The 20795-nt window shown below is 47.3% G+C and overlaps 1 protein-coding gene across 1 annotated transcript in view; it reads left to right on the top strand.

The window, feature by feature from the left end:
• The first annotated feature begins 434 nt into the window (after positions 1–434).
• Positions 435–20795, top strand: part of LOC132583968 (receptor-interacting serine/threonine-protein kinase 3-like) — a 31850-nt gene continuing 11489 nt past the window's right edge. The window contains exons 1-10 of the mRNA XM_060255725.1: positions 435–642; positions 4072–4426; positions 7023–7183; positions 7948–7997; positions 9659–9832; positions 11123–11205; positions 15134–15311; positions 17083–17174; positions 17319–17379; positions 18337–18348. Of these exons, the coding sequence (XP_060111708.1) occupies positions 497–642; positions 4072–4426; positions 7023–7183; positions 7948–7997; positions 9659–9832; positions 11123–11205; positions 15134–15311; positions 17083–17174; positions 17319–17379; positions 18337–18348 (1312 nt within the window). The 5' untranslated portion in view covers positions 435–496. The remainder of the gene's footprint in view (positions 643–4071; positions 4427–7022; positions 7184–7947; positions 7998–9658; positions 9833–11122; positions 11206–15133; positions 15312–17082; positions 17175–17318; positions 17380–18336; positions 18349–20795) is intronic.

Below are 20795 nucleotides of genomic sequence, written 5' to 3'. Positions count from 1 at the left end.
AGGTAGAGAAAGAACTTTGCTCCTCACAATACAAGAACTTGTGGGCACTAAATGAAGTTAAGGGGCAGTAGGTATAGAACAGACAAAAAGAAATATTTCTTCACCCCATGTGGAATTAACATGTGGAATTCAGTGCCCCAGAAAGCGATGGTGGCTACAAGCATATAGACCAGGGGTGGCCAACGGTAGCTCTCCAGATGTTTTTTACCTACTACTCCCATCAGCCCCAGACATTGACCATGCTGGCTGGGGCTGATGGGAGTTGTAGGCAAAAAAAATCTGGAGAGCTACCATTGGCCACCCCTGATATAGACAGCTTCAAGAGGGGATTGGATAAACATGGGAGCAGAGATCCATCAGTGGCTAATAGCCACAAGATATAGATGGCACACTATGTCTGGGACAGTGATGTCTGTTTTCTTCTCTCCAAGACTTGTCCCGAGCATGAATTTGAACTAAGGAGGCTTCACATCTGGCGGCTAACCCTTCTGACAGGATGGCCAGTCCCACTAAGTTCTGCGAGAGGATCACCTGCGACTCCATGAAGGACTTCCAGTACATCAACAGAGGGGCCTTTGGGAAGATCTATCAGGCTCGGCACCGAGACTGGGGGATCGATGTTGCGGTGAAGATTCTCAACCGGTAGTGTTGATGGTTGAAGGGCAGGATGAGGAAAGAGGGGAGGAATTGGCTGTATGAGGGGGAGTCACCATCCTGCAGGAGTACCAGAGCTCTGCTGCCATTGGTCTGTGCAGGCTTCCATGAAAGCCAGTCTTCTGCTTGTGGGATTCCCAACCCCTGACTTAGGAATAAAGCAACCAACACAAAAGGAGGGAGACTACAAAGATCAATGCGGAAAACAGAATTGCACATTGCAAATGAGAAAGCAAATATAAGGGTTGTAAGAAGAAGAAGATATTGGATTTATATCCCGCCCTCCACTCCAAAGAGTCTCAGAGTGGCTCACAATCTCCTTTCCCTTCCTCCCCCACAACAGACACCCTGTGAGGTGGGTGGGGCTGGAGAGGGCTCTCACAGCAGCTGCCCTTTCAAGGACAACCTCTGCCAGAGCTGTGGCTGACCCAAGGCAATGCCAGCAGGTGCAAGTGGAGGAGTGGGGAATCAAACCCGGTTCTCCCAGATAAGAGTCCACACACTTAACCACTACACCAAACTGGATCTCCTCTATGGGTTGCTAACAAAGAGGGAGAAAGGGTGTCAGGAACAAGGGGAGTGACCAAATACATGACTGTAAAAGCATTTCCTGATGCCTTTCCTCCCGTAGAGCTGGGGATATTTTCCTGCAGAGTCCTCAAAAGGAATCCTTGTAATTCTGAGCTGAGTTTGTAGCTTAGCGTGCCCAGGAACACTGATGTCCACATTGAACTTGTCTCTGGAGGGGAAGGCAAGTTGTCCCCGCCCACACTTTAGGGCCTCAGGCTGTTAGAGCTGCCAGCCTCCAGATGAGGCCTGGAGATCCCCCGTTTTACAATGATCTCCAGCTGGCAGAGATCAGCTCCTTGGAGAAAATGGCTGCTTTGAAAGGTGGGCTCTATGGCATTGTACCACGCTGAGACCCCTCCCCTCCCCAAACCCCACCTTTTCTTGGATTCACCCCCAAAGTCTCCAGGTAGTTTCCAACACAGACCAGGCAACCCTACAGGCTGTTGATACTTGGGCTCTTTAAACTGGACACCTGGGCCTTCTCCATCACCCTACCGCCCAAAGTGCCATCTTTTGTCTCAGTCTCTGACATGTGGCACTGGTTCTTCTTTAGGTACCATTCCTGACCCCCTTAACTCTTCCAACATGTTACTACCCATGTACACATTGTAAAACCAAGCACAAATCATTAAGACAATTAAAAACAGAGTTAAAATACACATAAAACATTAAAATGTTGGTTAGGACTGAGGGATCATTTAGGGCAGCGGTCCCCAACCTTTTTGGCACCAGGGACCAGTTTCGTGGAAGACCGTTTTTTCACGAACCGGGGGGGGGGGGGTGGAGGGAAAAGACATGGTTTCAGGATGATACAATTGTGCATTTTATTTCTATTAGTTTGGTGTGGTTAAGTGGACGGACTCTTATCTTGGAGAACCGGGTTTGATTCCCGTCTCCTGTACTTGCACCTGCTGGAATGGCCTTGGGTCAGCCATAGCTCTTGCAGGAGTTGTCCTTGAAAGGACAGCTTCTGGGGGAGCTCTCTCAGCCCCACACATCTCACAGGGTGTCTGCTGTGGGAGAGGAAGGTAAAGGAGATTGTGAGCTGCTCTGAGACTCTGAAATTAAGAGTGAAGGGCAGGATATAAATCCAATATATTATTATTACTACATTGTAATATATAATGAAATAATTATACAACTCATGACCTGGTTGCTAACAGGCCATAGACTGGTACTGGTCCATGGCTGGGGGTTGGGGACCCCAGATTTAGGGAATGCAAAGGGAACAAAGTCTTCACTCACTGGCCAAAGATGGCAACAGAAGGGGCTTGTCTTCTACAGTCACCCTGGGATCATCTGGAAGTGTGAGGTAGAGCTGAATGTCATCTACATACTGGTGACTAAGGATGGGCATGAACCGAATTATGAACCAGGCTTTATCACGAATCAGGCCGGTTTGTGGTTCACAAACCCCCCAGTTAGCGAACCCACTTGGTTCAAGATCTTCCCACGAACCACCACAGTTTTTGTGGCAGTTTGTTCCGTTCATGGCAATTTGCCTTCCCTTCACTCCTGGAAGTCTTTAAAGTGCTATTGGACTGTAGAAATGTCCTATAAATGTTCAAGAGCGTAGGAGACAAAACGGAACATTGCGGGACTCTATAGGGCAAAGGCAAGGGGCTGAGCAGCAATCCCCCGGCACCATCTTTTGAAACCTACTCTCCGGGTTGGACCAGAACCACCACAGAGTGGTGCCTTCCAATCCCAGTCCAAATAGGTGGTCTTTGGGGGAGTTGAATCAAGAAGTCATAAAGCTACTTACGCTGAGTTGATCCTTGATCTATCTCAGTCTGCACCGGCTGCTCTGGCAGACTGCCAATCAGAGAAAGTCATTTCTCAGTACCAAGGTATAGGGGATTAAATCGGGGACCTTTTGTTTGTGCTCAGTTACCAAGCCACAAGCTCTTCCCGACACTTATCAGGACTCAACGTGGTGCGATGATAGCAAGACCAAACATAGGTCCTGCCAAATTTGACTGGCGGTGGCTTTCCAGGATCGGGTAAAGGTCTTCTAGATTACCTACCACCTGATAATGGGAGATGCTTGAGACTGAACCCAGGACCTTCTCCATTGCAAGCAGTTGCTCTGTCCCTAAGCTATGGCTCAGATATAGGCAGGGCTTTTTTTGTAGCAGGAACTCATTTGAATATTAGGCCAGATATCCCTGATTTAGGACTTCCCAAAGTTTTGCAGGGCCTGTAAGACGGAGTTCTTCCACCACTCCTTTAATCTACCGGGCATCCTCTGAAACCTTTCCCCAGCACTTTACTATCCATGTGCTTGAGTTGGGTCAAGAGTCTAAGTTACAACCTTAAGTAGTGCCAATGACCTGAAGCTGTGCTAAGTGGTGTTAATTATCTGGAGTTGTGCCAACTGCTGAACTATGGTCTCAGGCTGTACTATTGCTGGAGTTATGGTCTTCTTATTTTAATCTGTATGTATTATGTTTAGGAGATATCTTAAATTTGTTGTGTTTAATTTGATATGTTTTATTTATTGTTATTGCAATGTTTTAATGTTGTAAGCCACCCTGAGCCTGCATAGCGGGATAGGGCAGGGTATAAATCACAAATTAAATTAATGTAGCCAATCCTCCTGGAGTTTACAGTAGGCCCTGTACTAAGAGCCCTGTAAGCTCATGGATGATTGGATACATCAGGGGTGTGTGGCCTAATGTGCAAAGGAGTTCCTGCTACAAAAAAAAAAAGCCCTGGATATAGGGGCTATGAAATCCACCAGGCTGACCATATCAAGTTGGGGTCACGATCGGAACATCTGGGTCTCAAGAGTTCCTTTTCCTCCTGCCACTCATGTTTTGTCTTCTCCCCTGCAACATTCTGCAGCGATGCTTCCTGTACCCCAGAGGAACTCCTGAACGAAGCCCTTGCCATGGATCAGGCACGTTTCACCTACATTCTCCGCCTCTTTGGCCTCTTTGTGGATGATGTGGAGACGGATGCAAAGGTGGCAGGCTTGAGAGACGCTGCACCCAGATTGGGCCTTGTGATGGAGTTCATGGAGAATGGCAGTTTGTCCACCCTACGAGATCGGGTACCGTCTGTGCCTTGGGCCTTGCGACTCCGCATCCTCCACCAGGTGGCGCTGGGAATGAATTTCCTTCATAGCCTTAGTCCTCCACTGTTACACCTGGACCTCAAGCCTAGCAACGTTCTACTGGATGGGGAGCTACATGTCAGGGTGAGCTACAGACTAGTTCCTTTTCCTTAATGACAATGATTTTGTATTTATATCTCACCCTATATCTCAGAGACTCAGAGCAGCTTACAATCTCCTATATCAGGGGTGGCCAACGGTAGCTCTCCAGATGTTTTTTGCCTAGAACTCCCATCAGCCCCAGCCGTCAGCCATGCTGGCTGGGGCAGATGGGAGTTGTAGGCAAAAAACATCTGGAGAGCTACCGTTGGCCACCCCTGTCCTATATCTCCTTCCCCCACAACAGACACCCTGTGAGGTAGGCGAGGCTGAGAGAGGTCTCCCAGCAGCTGCCCTTTCAAGGACAGCCTCTGCCAGAGCTATGGCTGACTCAAGGCCATTCCAGCAGCTGCCAGTGGAGGAGTGGGGAATCAAACCCGGTTCTCCCAGATAAGAGTCCGCACACTTAACCACTACACCAAACTGTCTAATGGGAGCCAGTGTGGAGTGAGCACCCTCTAGAGGAGCTGAGCTCCTTTATAATATATCCACAGCTTTCTGCGTTCGGTGAATCCTTTCAGCATTGACCCCAGACATCTGCATGATACAAAGGATTCTGGGAAGGGTTATATGATGCCTACATGGCTACTATGGTTTCGCTGCTGATGAGCATGCAACTTATTGGAAAGGTGTTGGGAGGGAGGGGTCCTCTGGTGATGTCGGTGATGCACTGATGTCACTCCCTGTGTGCCAGAAAGTAGTATCAGTGCATCACTGGGGATGCTCTACCATTTCACAAACACTCCATGGTTTTACTATAGAGTTTTGGCAGTATGCTAGAGCGTCCCATCACTTCTGGTTTAAACTGGAATTGACACCAGCGCATCCCCAATGCACCAGGCCTTTCCTTCCCCTCCAACCCGCCAATGGACATCAAGGGGAATTGCTGGGGGACCTCCCACTGTATTGGGAGCCCTCGCATCCCTACTGGGTGCATTGATTAGGTATGAGCTAGAGCAGAGGTGGCCAACGGTAGCTCTCCAGATGTTTTTTGCCTACGACTCCCATCAGCCCCAGCCAGCATCCATGCAGAGTGAGATCGGTCGTGATGAACAAGCTTGAAAGATTCCTTATTTATCCATCGGTGAACACTTGAATATCTTTCTGTCTTTCCCATAACGTGTTTTTAAATATCAGTTTATTATTAACCCTTTAAACCAACTGGTAATCCTGTAGCCATAACCCATTTGCTGGGTTTTTATTGAATGTAGATTCTGTATACTTGTGAAGACCACCCCCCCCCCCCTTGTTCTGGGCTATTGTAGGTGGCTATTCCCTGTTTGGGAGGAAATATTTTTTTGGGGGGGGGGGCAGGATATTTCTCAAAGATAGACCTAATATCCTTGAGCAGCTTGACTTTCCGAATTCCTTTTTGGTGTCGGGCAGCATTCGAACAGGTTTCCCCCCCAACTTGCTTTACTTGTTTATTTAAATATTTATATCTCGCCTTTCTTCATTTTCAAATGGAGCGGTGGCCACTGGTAAAATCTACCCATGTTGAGAACATTGCTTTAAATTTCATCATCTAGACCGGGGTTGCCAACGGTAGCTCTCCAGATTTTTTTTGCCTACAACTCTCATCAGCCCCAGCAATTGGCCATGCTGGCTGGGGCTGATGGGAGTTGTAGGCAAAAAACATCTGGAGAGCTACCGTTGGCCACCCCTGATCTAGACATATTTTTAACTTTCTTTAAAGGCTTTGCATCAGCCCCAGCCAGCATCCATTGCAGAGTGAGATCAGTAGTGATGAACAAGTTTGAAAGATTCCTTATTTATCCATTGGTGAACACTTGAATATCTTTCTGTCTTTCCCATAATGTGTTTTTAAATATCAGTTTATTATTAACTCTTTAAACCAACTGGTAATCCTGTAGCCATAACCCATTTGCTGGGTTTCTGCTGAATGTATATTCTGTATACTTGTGAAGACCCCCCCCCCCTTGTTCTGGGCTATTGTAGGTGGCTATTTTTTTTTGGGGGGGGGGCAGGATATTTCTCAAAGATAGACCTAATATCCTTGAGCAGCTTGACTTTCCGAATTCCTTTTTGGTGTCGGACAGCATTCAAACAGGTCCCCCCCCCCGCACACACACACAGAGTTGCTTTACTTGTTTATTTAAATATTTATATCTCGCCTTTCTTCATTTTCAAATGGAGCGGTGGCCACTGGTAAAATCTACCCATGTTGAGAACATTGCTTTAAATTTCATCATCTAGACCGGGGTGGCGAACGGTAGCTCTCCAGATGTTTTTTTGCCTACAACTCCCGTCAGCCCCAGCCATTGGCCATGCTGGCTGGGGCTGATGGGAGTTGAAGGCAAAAAACGTCTGGAGAGCTACCATTGGCCACCCCTGATCTAGACATATTTTTAACTTTCTTCAAAGGCTTTGCATTTCAAAAGTTAAAGCTGGCCGTGTTAGAAAGTTGGAAAAGTCAGATGTCAGATTTCTGGGACAGTTGTTTCCCCATCCCTTCTCCAAGTCGGTTCTCTGCCCCATAATCTGGATGGCAGCAACCACTATTTCCAGTTCCTAGGAGAAAGATCTTGTGTGTCTCATTTTTAATATCCCTCCCTTTCAGGTGGCTGATTTTGGGCTGTCCAAATTCAAACGCGGGACTACCCAACGTGCCAGCCTCAGCAGCAGAGAAGGGGATGGATATGGCGGGACGCTGGAATACATGCCCCCAGAGGCCTTCACCAATCTGAATTACAAGCCAGCCCCAGGAACGGATGTCTACAGGTGAAGATGAGCTGCATTGTTTCGGGCACTGACTAGGGGGTGCTGTGGTTCTGTGAGTACCATAGATATCCAGTATGATGGTAAAGCTGCAGTACTGCAGTCGGACCTCCCTGCTCACGACCTGAGTTCGATCCTGGAAGAAGCTGGCTTCAGGTAGCCGGCTCAGGTTGACTCAGCCTTCCATCCTTCCCTGCTCATGACCTGAGTTCGATCCCGGCAGAAGCTGGATTCAGGTAGCTGGCCCAAGGTTGACTCAGCCTTCCATCCTTCCAACGTCGGTAAAATGAGTACCCAGTTTGCTGGGGGAAAGCATAGATGACTGAGGAAGGCAATGGCAAACCACCCCGTAAAAGGTCTGCCGTGAAAACATTGTGAAAGCAGCGTCACCCCAGGGTCGGAAACGACTGGTGCTTGCACGGGGATGACCCCCACAGCTCAAACTTGGTAAAAAGCCATTACTGACAATTAGGAATACGCTGTAGGTCAAAGGGGGCGGGGGAAGACACTCTGTCTTAGTCTCTCACAGTGCTTTGTCTTCTATGCCTCTTATTGGTCTGCATTATAGCAGTGTTTCATTAGTACCCACCCAATCAAGCTTAAGCTCTGTTGTTGCTTGACCTCTTCTTTGAGCACTGCAGAAGTTCAGGAGATGGAGAAGTTCAGGTGATGGAGGTGGAGGATAGGATAGAATAACTGAAAACTTTGCTCTGCAGAAAGAGGAAACGTTCCAGTGCCCTTAATTGACTTTCTTCTCTTGTCTTCAGTTATGCAATCCTTACGTGGTCATTGTTAACCGGTGAAGAACCTTATCCACGTGAGTTCTGCTCTTTTTTGCTCATAGTTTCTCAACTTGCCTGAGATTTTAGTGAATGATTCTTTAATGAGGATAGACCCAGGGGAAGGGCTGCCAGGCCATACCTGGCAATAGCAGGAGGTCCAGGGGCTGGAATGTGGGGTAACACCTGCTGGTGGGAATGGTGGTGGGCCAAGAAGGCTTCTAGAAGGAGGCCTCCTGACATGGGGGGGGGGCGGGGCTGGCAGCCCCACACAGGAGAGCTGTCATAATAAAAACATCGTTAAGTGTGGTCCCAAAGTTATTCGGCAAAGAGCAGTGAAGGGGCCACTGCTGTCTAATAACTGGTGGTGGTCACAGAAGGTGTTAACAATTCACAGCTGACTTATGGCATTGGCGCCCCTGTGGGGTTTTCAGGGCAAGAGACATCCAGAGATGTCTTGCTGTTGCCTGCCTCCTTGTCATGACCTTGGTGTTCCTTGGAGGTCTCCCATCCAGGCCTCATTTTGGGCAGGAGCTCACAGGAGCGGAGCTCTGGAATCTCTAAATGTTATTGTGCTCTTTCTTTCTTACTCCCCACCCCCCGAAAAAATACTTGCTTCTGGGCTCCATTGTTCAAACCCCCTATGAGAATTTTGCTGAACTCTAAGATTTGACACTAACTCTCTAATATTTTTTCCCCACAAAAAAATGGGAAAATAACCCAAACATATCAAGCAGAGAGATGGAAATCTTCCTCATGCCACTGTGGCCACAGAGGAGAAAGTATTTAAAAAGCATGATGGGAGGAAGGTTTTATTCTGACAATTATAATTCGAGAAGCACCTGAAGGTAGATGCTGAGCTGATATAATTTAGTACACCTTCCAGCGGTGTTGGGGGCGTGCGGCATATGTAAATGAGCTGTGCTAATGAGCTCCAGCACCTCCTTTTCTACAAAATGACCCCTGCTCCCATCCAAATACGAGCCTTGCCCAACTCTGCTTATTTTTTGAGATCTGATGCAATTTGGCAAGCCTATAACTATACAGGATTTTTTTTAGTGCAGATATACATTGAACATCATAGACCATCTTGATAGCAGGTTAACTGCAATGATTTTCCCTCTCCCCCAAGGGTATTGTAATTTGGTCTGAGCATTGGGCATTTTGTTTGAGATCCTGAACTCTCCTTTCAGAGGGTTAAGCACATACGGGCGGCCTTACCCTACATAGCCACAGGACTCTGTAATGTTCCACTTAACATAGAACTACCCAGGGCCTTTTTTGAGTAGGAACGCACAGGAACTCAGTTCCGGCTGGCTTGGTGTCAGGGGGTGTGGCCTAACATGCAAATGAATCCCTACTGGGCTTTTTCTACAAAAAAGAACAATGGTGATGTCAGGGGTGTGTGGTCTAATATGCAAATGAGTTCCAGTTGGGCTTTTTCTACCAAAAAAGCCCTGGAGCTACCAGCCCCTGCTGGGGTGAGAGACCCCCTGGCCCCTGCTGCCAATCAGTTGGCCAGCAGGAGGACTTACCAAATGGGAGTCAGCCAAGCTGGAGAAGTGGCAACATCACTGGTTATGCAGCAATATCACTTCCGGTGCATACCAGAAATGACATCAGCATGATACGGCCTCGACCTCCCCCTCCCCCTGCCTAGCAACCCTAATTTAACACCAGTGTTTCCATCCCTGCTTAGACATCCACCCTGCCAATATGAGCTCCTTGGTCAGAATACTTATCCCGCAAGGCCAAAGGCCCAGTACTGAGGAGCTGGAGAAGAAGATCCATGAAGTGCAGAAACTGGAAGACTTGATTGGGCTGATGAAACGGTGCTGGCATAACGACAGGACCCAGAGGCCGTCTTTCCGAGGTAAATGTGACTCCTTCCCCCTGTCCTCAGTCAAAGGTTGCCAGCCTCCAGGTGGGGCATGGAGATCTGCTTTTTCAACTGATCCTCAGCTGGCAGAAATCAGCTCCCCTGGAGAAAATGGCTGCTTTGAAGGGTGGACTCTATGGTGTTGTACTATACCGAGGCTCCTCCCCACCCCAAACCCTGCTCTCTCCCAGATCCACCCCCAAAGTCTCCAGGTATCTTCCAACACAGACCTGGCAACTCTACCCCAGACAGAGTTTGAAAGAAAGGTTTAATTCTGCATAGAAGTTGAATGGTCTGGCTCAGAAACCCCTTTCTTAACCCAAAAACTGTAGAGATGGCCTACGAAATTTCAGATGATGAAGAGAAAGTGCTTGACACATATTCAAAGACTTCTTTTCAGTAGTACTTTGAGCTTCAGGCAGGGCCTGACAGCCAGTAGGAGGGTTTAAGAGCAGTAGGGTTAGGGTTGCCAGGTTTGACTTAGGAAATATCTGGGTACTTTGGGGGTGGAGCTAGGAGATTTTGGGGATGAAGCTAGGATTAAGAGTGTGACAAGCACGATTGAACTCCAAAGGAAGTTCTGGCCATCATATTTAAAGTAGGCTTGCCATACCCCAGGTCCAAACAGGCTTTCCCTGCCACCAGCCAGCTGGTGGGCAAGGGGAAGCCCTGCCCCAACACCCACAATGTGCCTTCAAACCTCGGCAAGTTTAGAAGAAGCTCATGTTTGTGTTTCTGAATGTGTGTGCGCCTTTAAATTTCAAGAGGAAAGCTGCAGGGGGGCGGGGCAAGCAGACAGAGCCACTTTGCTCAGTGGAGGAAAACTCCACCCCTTAGGCTGTTATTTCATTTTACTATTAGTCTGAGAGGTTAGCAACTGGGTAAATTGCCCCAGTGAGATCACAATATTGTGTGCTTGCTAACTGTATTTATTTTGGCTGCTTTGTGAGAGAGTGTGAATGTGTGTTCACTTTCATTTAATGGAAGTTAGCTGCTGGGGAATGAGGAAATGAAAACTGTATTCAGGGACACTGCCTTGCTGTATTTTTATTTACACTGCACTGCATTGACATTGCACTGCAAAGAAATCGATGAAAAGCAGAGAACCAAAGCAGTTGTACATGACATGTACATAACGCACATTGGAATGTCAAGGAAATAAAGAAATAAGGAACATTTGTTTCTCCTGCTATAAAACACCAGTTTTGTTAAAAGTTTGAGGGCTGTGCAGGGAAACTGATGTGTGCTTGCTTAATTTTTCTTTCCCATTTTTCCTCCCTTCAGACTGCAGCCACAAGACAGAGGAAATCTACTGCTGTTACAAGCAGCAGATTGTGATGGCCGTGCGCGAAGTCCAAGATATTTTGGTAAGGGGGAAGGAAGTGTATGACATTTCAGTGGTGGTTTTGGAGGCTGCCACTAGGTGGCAGAAATACTCTAGGGGCCCTCTGCATAGAATCCCAAGGAAGATGTCATCTTTTCCCCTACTGGTCTCTCGCAACACTGAGGAGTACAACCATTTCACTATAAAATTAACCACATCTGCTCCAGATTGAGCCCATATAAGCAAGCAAACTCCACCACAGCGAATTGTGGATAAATAGTGGTAAAGCTGCAGTACTGTGGTCTGAACTCTCTGCTCACGACCTGAGTTCGATTCCGGCAGAAGCTGGATTCAGGTAGCCGGCTCAAGGTTGACTCAGCCTTCCATCCTTCCGAGATTGGTCAAATGAGTCCCCAGCTTGCTGGGGGGAAAGCGTAGATGACTGGGGAAGGCAATGGCAAACCACCCCGTAAAAAGTCTGCCGTGAAAACGTCGTGATGCGACGTCACCCCAGAGTCGAAAACGACTGGTGCTTGCGCAGGGGACCTTTCCTTTCCTTATTGTTCTTCACTGGGGTAACTTTATTGTTCAACGTTGTAAGGTAGGCTTTGCCGAATATCTGTGCCCAGTGAAATGCATGATAGAGTGGAGAGCCAGTTTGGTGTAGTGGTTAAGTGAGCAGACTCTTATCTGGGAGAACCGGGTTTGATTCCCCACTCCTTCACTTGCACCTGCTGGAATGGCCTTGGGTCAGCCATAACTCTGGCAGAGGTTGTCCTTGAAAGGGCAGCTGCTGTGAGAGCCCTCTCAGCTCCTCCCACCTCACAGGGTGTCTGTTGTGGGGGAGGAAGGTAAAGGAGATTGTGAGCCGCTCTGAGACTCTTCAGAGTGGAGGGCGGGGTATAAATCTAATATCTTCTTCATGGGTCATGGTTGCCTTGGGCAAGATGCCGCTGTTGCACAGGGATAAATTCAGCCTCCCGTTTATTGAGAGGAAGGACAAGTGGAAGCAGAACTTTGAGTCAGCCATGCTCAGTTTAAACTTCCTCACGGGGTTGTTGTGAGGAGAGGAGAAGGGCACAACACTGGGACCGATTCCAGTCTTAGCATTTGCCTCCCTTCTTTGCCAGGCACTTAATGGTGGCTCTTTTTCCCGAATATTGTACAGGCATCTCTGGAGCAGGGCTGCATGTTCCCTGCTTGCTCCTTGCCCCACACAAACTCAAGTGCTGAGAACGACACTGGGACGAAAGCTAATGCAGAATTGGTCTGGGAGTACACTGGAGGAAACAGAAGATGTAAACATAAGGGGTGGAATGAGGGGGGCAGGGAACCCCTCTCATGGTTTGCAGAGAGAGAACTTATTTATAAACACATTGGCTGAGAGCAGGGGTGGAATTCTAGCAGCTGCTCCTTTGCATATTAGGCCACACCCTCTGGTGTAGCCAATCCTCCAAGAGCTTACAGGGCTCTTCATACAGGGACTACTGTAAGCTCTGGGAGGATTGGCTACATCAAGGGTGGAATTCTAGCAGGAGCTCCTTTGCATATTAGGCCACACCCCTCATATTAGGCCACACCCCAAGAGCTTACAAGGCTCTTTTTTGTAAGCTCTTAGAGGATTGGCTACATCAGGGGTGTGTGGCCTAATATGCAAAGGAGCTCCTGCTAGAATTCCACCCCTGGCTGTGAGTCTTGGGATTTATTTTCATAGGATGTTGGCGGCCGGTCTGTACTGAGAGGGGGCCTAGAAGGAAGCTTTGTTTGGGGGGGGCGGGGTTCCCAAACTTTCAGCAGCCGTACGTGATACAAAAACAAAGGGACTTCTCTTCTGCCTTGAGGGGAAAATACCAACGTTTTGAGTTTCAGGCTTCTCCCTCCTGATGGAGCCTTGAGATCTCTCAGGATTAAAACTGATCTCCAGACTTTACAGTGATTGGTTCCCGTGGAGAAAATGGCTGCTTTGGATGGTGGGCTCTGAGGCATTATACAACCCTGAGGTCTCTCACTTCCTCAAGCCTTTATCTCCCTATGCTTCGCCCTCAAATCTCCAGGAACTTCCCAGCCCAGCAACCCTACTTCCTCATAAGACCGTCACATTTAAAGCTTTGGCTTTTGTAGTCATGTGCAAATTTTCTGACACAGGCATCCTCAATTCATGCAAAATATCGTTTCACCCTTGCTGACCACTAAGGATTTGGTGGGACATTAAGGAGGCCCAGCTTTTATGCAACAGCCATTACCACAGCTGCGCTGTTGACGCTTGACATCTGAAGCGTGTGGTCACAACTCTGCTGCTTGTATGAATTGTGGTCCATGGAATTGTTGTGGGTTTCTGTGAGGAAAGTTAGCCATCATGACTGATGCTTGACATCTGAAGCGTGTGGTCACAACTCTGCCGCTTGTATGAACTGTGGTCCATGGGATTGTTGTGGGTTTCTGTGAGGAAAGTTAGCCATCATGACTGACGCTTGACATCTGGAGCATGTGGTCACAACTCTGCCGCTTGTATGAACTGTGGTCCATGGGATTGTTGTGGGTTTCTGTGAGGAAAGTTAGCCATCATGACTGACGCTTGACATCTGGAGCATGTGGTCACAATTCTGCCGCTTGTATGAACTGTGGTCCATGGGATTGTTGTGGGTTTCTGGGAGGAAAGTTAGCCATCATGACTGACGCTTGACATCTGGAGCATGTGGTCACAACTCTGCCGCTTGTATGAACTGTGGTCCATGGGATTGTTGTGGGTTTCTGTGAGGAAAGTTAGCCATCATGACTGACGCTTGACATCTGGAGCATGTGGTCACAACTCTGCCGCTTGTATGAACTGTGGTCCATGGGATTGTTGTGGGTTTCTGGGAGGAAAGTTAGCCATCATGACTGACGCTTGACATCTGGAGCATGTGGTCACAATTCTGCCGCTTGTATGAACTGTGGTCCATGGGATTGTTGTGGGTTTCTGGGAGGAAAGTTAGCCATCATGACTGACGCTTGACATCTGGAGCATGTGGTCACAACTCTGCCGCTTGTATGAACTGTGGTCCATGGGATTGTTGTGGGTTTCTGGAGGAAAGTTAGCCATCATGACTGACGCTTGACATCTGGAGCATGTGGTCACAACTCTGCCGCTTGTATGAACTGTGGTCCATGGGATTGTTGTGGGATTCTGTAAGGAAAGTTAGCCATCATGACTGATGCTTGACATCTGGAGCATGTGGTCACAACTCTGCTGCTTGTATGAACTGTGGTCCATGGGATTGTTGTGGGTTTCTCTGAGGAAAGTTAGCCATCATGACTGACGCTTGACATCTGGAGCATGTGGTCACAACTCTGCCGCTTGTATGAACTGTGGTCCATGGGATTGTTGTGGGATTCTGTAAGGAAAGTTAGCCATCATGACTGATGCTTGACATCTGGAGCATGTGGTCACAACTCTGCTGCTTGTATGAACTGTGGTCCATGGGATTGTTGTGGGTTTCTGGGAGGAAAGTTAGCCATCATGACTGACGCTTGACATCTGGAGCATGTGGTCACAACTCTGCTGCTTGTATGAACTGTGGTCCATGGGATTGTTGTGGGATTCTGTAAGGAAAGTTAGCCATCATGACTGATGCTTGACATCTGGAGCATGTGGTCACAACTCTGCTGCTTGTATGAACTGTGGTCCATGGGATTGTTGTGGGTTTCTGGGAGGAAAGTTAGCCATCATGACTGACGCTTGACATCTGGAGCATGTGGTCACAACTCTGCTGCTTGTATGAACTGTGGTCCATGGGATTGTAGTGAGTTTCTGTGAGAAAAGTTAGCCATCATAACTGACACTTGACATCAATGACCTTCAGGACTGGGCAGGATATTTGAACCCATGTCTCTTCCCTCCTTTGTCCAACTCCATTCCTGCTACTGTCAGTGGAAATGGCCTCCCTTCCATCTCAATATTTATACTGATTTCTCATTTTCTTTCCCCAAAGATGCAGATGGAGAAATCTCCAGCAAGGGGAACTAGACTTGACTCCAGTCTGACGTCTGAGGAAAGCGCTTCCATCAGTTTAAGACACAGAAGTGCATATTCCCTGACACCACAGTCCTTTGGAATAGAGGAACATTTTGAGACTCTGCGCTTGCAAGAATCCCCATCCATACAAAATAGTGAGTTGAACTTATATAGTGGTGTTTGGGGAGGAGGGTCCCCCTCCCTCACACACACACAAACTTCAGAGAATAAGAGCTCTCTCAGCATGACTTCTTCACAAACCCTATAGAAGTAGATCAGAGCTGAGCAAGTGTGGGGTAGAGTGAAAGAGAGGTGCTTCAGGGGGATGAGCCAGTTATTTTTGGTTTTGTTTATATTTTATCAATGATTTCAGTTCACTGCTTTTCACTGTACTCACATCTCACGGATTTTATTTGCACTTTACATAACATGTTGACCATAAAATGTACATTATTCAGATGTACGGCGGTGATTTGTCGATGAACAAATAACAGTGAAAGATTTGTTGTGGAGGAATGAAGAATGGCATGAAAGGTTATGACTTGGATTCTAGGCAGCACTAGTGGAACATTTCGATACTGTGACGGTATTATTGTTATTATTATTATTAGGCATTGTGTATAGAACAGCCAAGAGATCCTAAGATTATCTGGCAGCCAGAAGTTCTAGCTCTTTTAGCATTAATGCACCACTAGGTGGAGATCTGGAATTGTTTTTAAAGGAACAATAACCAAATCTTTGTTCTGAGATGCTACAAATGCATTTATATCATGATTGAATACATAATCACATACAGCATTGTCACATTCCTGATTAGAACACATGAAAAGATACAAAGACTCCTCCTATTTATAAACAATGCTGTTTTGAAAATGAAAGCTCAAGCAAGTAGCTCACGAAACGGAGTGTCCGTTCCAGGAAGAAAGTTGTAGATTACTATAAAGCATAGTCGACCACATGACTTCCGGATGTTCAGTGCTTCGGGATTCAACCCTTCTTCGGGAAATAATGTCAATCCAAATATACTAGTATTACTCAATGAGGTCTCAATTACAAAATTCCAACTGGCAAAAGCTCACATTCCTCAAAGTTCAAGCGAAGCAAGAGACGTTTCAGAGGTGGCTTGCCAGCGCCTGCCTCTGCGTCTGTTATGTATCGAACACAAGGGATCAGGCCGCATGGCGATCCCTACTGAAGGCGACCCCCGGGTCCCCGGATGGAGCTCGCCTGTCGCCCCGCCCACCAAGATCTGTGGCAGGAAGTTTGACCGACCAGGATTGGCCTGGTCGGATGAGGGGGCTGTTCCGGGTCATGCATATAAGCGGGGCCCGGCCCGCGTGTTCCCCCTCTTGTAATGTGCTACTGAATAAACTATGTTGCCTTCAAACCGTCTCGGTTCTCAGTACATTAAGCGTCACTACTCTTGCATTCCTTGGAGGCCGCTCATCCAAATGCTTAACGTCCAAAATCTGAGGAGATCAGGCTAGCCGGGGCCATCTGCGTCAGGGCGGTGTGACGGAGTTCCGTGCGCATGCGGCTGCTGTGCGAGCGGACCCGTTTCCGTTCAGCACTACCCGTTGCGCTTCACAGTGTGACCAGCTGCTTCTGCTCTGATGCACTTGGGTGTATATCACGGGATGAGGAGGGGCCGTAACGTATATGGGCATCGCAATTGCTCTGCCCTTAACTGCTGCTTATTCTTTTTTTTCAAAAAAACCCACGCTTTTTATCATTGTTTTAGAAGTTTCTTGAAAGCGGTAAGTCATAATATCATTGCACTAAATAAATAAACACACACACACACATTAAGCAAATAAATGCAAGGGGGGGGGGATGGGGAGGGAGAAGCCAATGGGGAGATCTCACCACAAGGTGGCTTTCCTTCAGCCAAAATGATTGGATGCCCTCCCTTTGACTGTTTTTCAGAGGCTTCACCTACTGGCAGTGGTCTGAAGAGGAACCCAGAGTCCAAATCGTCCCCGCTCTTGCTTCGTAGTTCTAGTATGATTAATATGAGAGTAAGGAAATAGTTTCTCAGCTTTGTGGGCCTGGTGATTTTCCAGAATTACGACACAATGTCGGTTGTTCCCTGTCCATCCTTGGGTTGAGGGGGTCTTGAGTGTTGGTCGATCTCCGCTCATGTTCTTGATTTACTCTTCAAGGGAGAAGAAGGGCATGGAAATGAAACTCCCGCCTCAAGCGTGACTATGCGGTCTCGACCCGGCCTTCAGGTATTCTTTGCACTCTCCAAGGATGCTAGCTCCAGGGTGTCAAACTGTGGCTCAGGAGCTGCATGCGGCTCTTTATTGTGTGGCTCGTGAAGCCCCCACAACCCTGTTGGTCAGCTTGGAGAAGGCATTTCTCTCTTTAAATGCCTTCTGCAAGTCAAGTCAGCCAATGTTGGGGGCTTCGAGAATGCACTTAAAGTTGGTTTCTTTCCACCTCTCTCCATCTCTTTCTTTCTTTCTTTCTTTCTTTCTTTCTTTCTTTCTTTCTTTCTTTCTTTCTTTCTTTCTTTCTTTCTTTCTTTCTTTCTTTCTTTCTTTCTTTCTTTCTTTCTTTCTTTCTTTCTTTCTTTCTTTCTTTCTTCCTTCCTTCCTTCCTTCCTTCCTTCCTTCCTTCCTTCCTTCCTTCCTTCCTTCCTTCCTTTCTTTCTCTCTCTCTCTCTCTCTCTCTCTCTCTCTTTCTCTCTTTCTCTCTTTCTCTGTTGTTTTCTCTCCCTTGCATTTATGTCTAGCAGCTTTCAAACATCTGATGTTTATTCTATGTGATCCTTATATTAAATAAGTTTGTCCTGGGCTAGCTCCTAATGCTTCCAACTTGAAGTGGCGGGCAGAAATAATGGCTGTTTTCCCACTGACCTTACTCCGGAGCGACGTCCCTCTTCACCGCGCAGCGTCTGCGCGGATTTACCACCAACTGCTGCGCACAACCAGGAAGTGCTGTGGCTTTTGTGTCACAGATGTAAACCGCTAAAAACCAGTTTACATCTGTGACGCAAAAGCCGCATCTCTTCCTGGTTGTGCGCAGCAGTTGGTGGTAAATCCGCGCAGACGCTGCGCGGTGAAGAGGGACGTCGCTCCGGAGTAAGGTCAGTGGGAAAACGGCCAATGAGATTTTATTATTTAAGCCTAAGGTTGCCATCCTGAACTGGCAACCCCAGGAGTGTTTGGAGATTAGAGCCTGGGGAAAGTGTTATTGACCCTGTGATATCACTTCATCTTGGGGTCGTGGTAGAGAACTCACAGAAAATGTCAAGACAGTGTGCGATTGCAATAAAAAAGGCTAACGCCATGCTGGGAATTATTAGGAAGGGAATTGAAAACAAATCAGCCAGTATCATAATGCCCCTGTATGAATCGATGGTGCGGTCTCATTTGGAATGCTGTGTACAATTCTGGTCATCTCACCTCAAAAAGGATATCATAGCATTGGAAAAAGTGCAGAAAAGGGCAACTAGAATGATTAAAGGTTTGGAACACTTTCCCTATGGAGAAAGGTTAAAATGCTTGGGGCTCTTCAGCTTGGAGAAACATCGACTGCAGGGTGACATGATAGAGGTTGACAAGATTATGCATGGGATGGAGAAAGTAGAGAAAGAAGTCCTTTTCTCCCTTTCTCACAAAACAAGAACTCGTGGGCATTCGATGAAATTGCTGAGCAGTCAGGTTAAAACGGATAAAAGGAAGTACCTTGTTTCCCCAAAAATAAAACCTACCAAAAAAATAAGCCCTAGCAGGATTTCTATGCATTTGTTAAATATAAGCCCTACCCCGATAATAAGACCTAGTGATGGGCGTGGCTATGCAGCGTATCTGCTTAGCCACGCCATGCATTTCAGCGCGGAGTGGTAAGTAAAACTGAAATACTTTTTATCTGCTACAACTCCTTTCTCCGAGCCGTTCGCACTTGCATGGGTGCGCGAGTGGCAACCACATCACTCCTTTCTCCTAGCCATTTGCGCATGCGCGGGTGGTAACTGCGGTCGCAGGCATCCTATTGCGCACATGCAAACGGCTAGGGGAAAGGAGTTCACGCAGCACTAGCACCAGACCCACTGTATTTGAATAAATGTAGATTGTTGTATTATACTTAATAAAAATAAGACATCCCCTGAAAATAAGCCCTAGTGTGTCTTCTTGAGAAAAAAATAAATATAAGACAGTGTCTTATTTTCGGGGAAACATGGTACTTCTTCACCCAAAGGGTGATTAACATATATTTTGGCCACTGTGTGATACAGAGTGTTGGACTGGATGGGCCACTGGCCTGATCCAACATGGCTTCTCTTATGTTCTTATGTGACACAGAGAGTTGGACTGGATGGGCCACTGGCCTGATCCAACATGGCTTCTCTTATGTTCTTATGTGACACAGAGTGTTGGACTGGATGGGCCATTGGCCTGATCCAACATGGCTTCTCTTATGTTCTTATGTGACACAGAGTGTTGGACTGGAGGGGCCATTGGCCTGATCCAACATGGCTTCTCTTATGTTCTTCTTATGTTTAGCTCCATTCTGAGTAGGGTTGCCAATCTCCAGTTGGGGACAAGAGATTCCCCCAGTTTGGAGGCCCTCCCCCCTGCTTCAGAGTTTCAGAAAGGGAGAGGGATATGTCTGCTGGGAACTCCATTATTCCCTATGGAGACCAATTTCCATAGGGTATATTGGAGAATTGATCTCATTGGAGCTCTGAGGGGGGCTGTTTTTTTGAGGTAGAAGCACTAAATTTTCAGCATAACATCTTGTGCCACTCTTCAAAAAACTTCCCAAGTTTCAAAAAAGATTAGACAAGGCTTCCAATTCTATGAGCCCCAAAGATGTCCTATCCTCCATGATTTCCAGTGGGAGGAAGGCATTTAAAAGGTGTGCAGTCCCTTTTGGTGTAGTGGTTAAATGCGTGAACTCTTATCTGGGAGAACCGGGTTTGATTCCCCACTCCTCCACTTGCAGCTCCTGAAATGGTCTCGGTCAGCCATAGCTCTCACAGGAGTTGTCCTTGAAAGGGCAGCTGCTGTAAGAGCTCTCAGCCCCACCTACCTCACAGGATGGTTGTGGGAGTGCTTCTTTCCCTTGTTCTTGTTCTTGTTCTTGTTCTTGTTCTTGTTCTTCTTCTTCTTCTTGTTCTTCTTCTTGTTCTTCTTCTTCTTCTTCTTCTTCTTCTTCTTCTTCTTCTTCTTCTTCTTCTTCTTCTTCTTCTTCTTCTTCTTCTTCTTCTTCTTCTTCTTCTTCTTCTTCTTCTTCTTCTTCTTCTTCTTCTTCTTCTTCTTCTTCTTCTTCTTCTTCAAATGTGATGGCCAGAACACCATGCTTCTCACAACCTAGCTACTGACTCCACCCCCAAAGTCTCATTCTGAGCTATGCTCAGCCCTTTCTTTTCACTAGCTCTTCCTAACATCAGCAATGGAGTGAGGCATGATGGGAAGAACGTCTCTGGGCCTTCACTGAAGCCCTTCCAATGAAAAGCTCTCCATGCTGATGAGGGTCTGTCTGTGAAGCCAGCCCTGAAGGGCAGAATGAATCTAGGGGGGAGGCAGAGGGGTGTGCTTGCCCTGGGTGCCGATGGAGGGGGGGTGCCAAATTGGGTATGAAGTCCATTGTATTCTATGGGACCATAAGATAGAATGGCCCATAAGGGG

The sequence above is a fragment of the Heteronotia binoei genome, chromosome 15 (genome assembly GCF_032191835.1).
Source record: "Heteronotia binoei isolate CCM8104 ecotype False Entrance Well chromosome 15, APGP_CSIRO_Hbin_v1, whole genome shotgun sequence".
Taxonomy (NCBI): Eukaryota; Metazoa; Chordata; class Lepidosauria; order Squamata; family Gekkonidae; genus Heteronotia; species Heteronotia binoei.
This window is presented reverse-complemented; position numbering and strand designations above follow the sequence as displayed.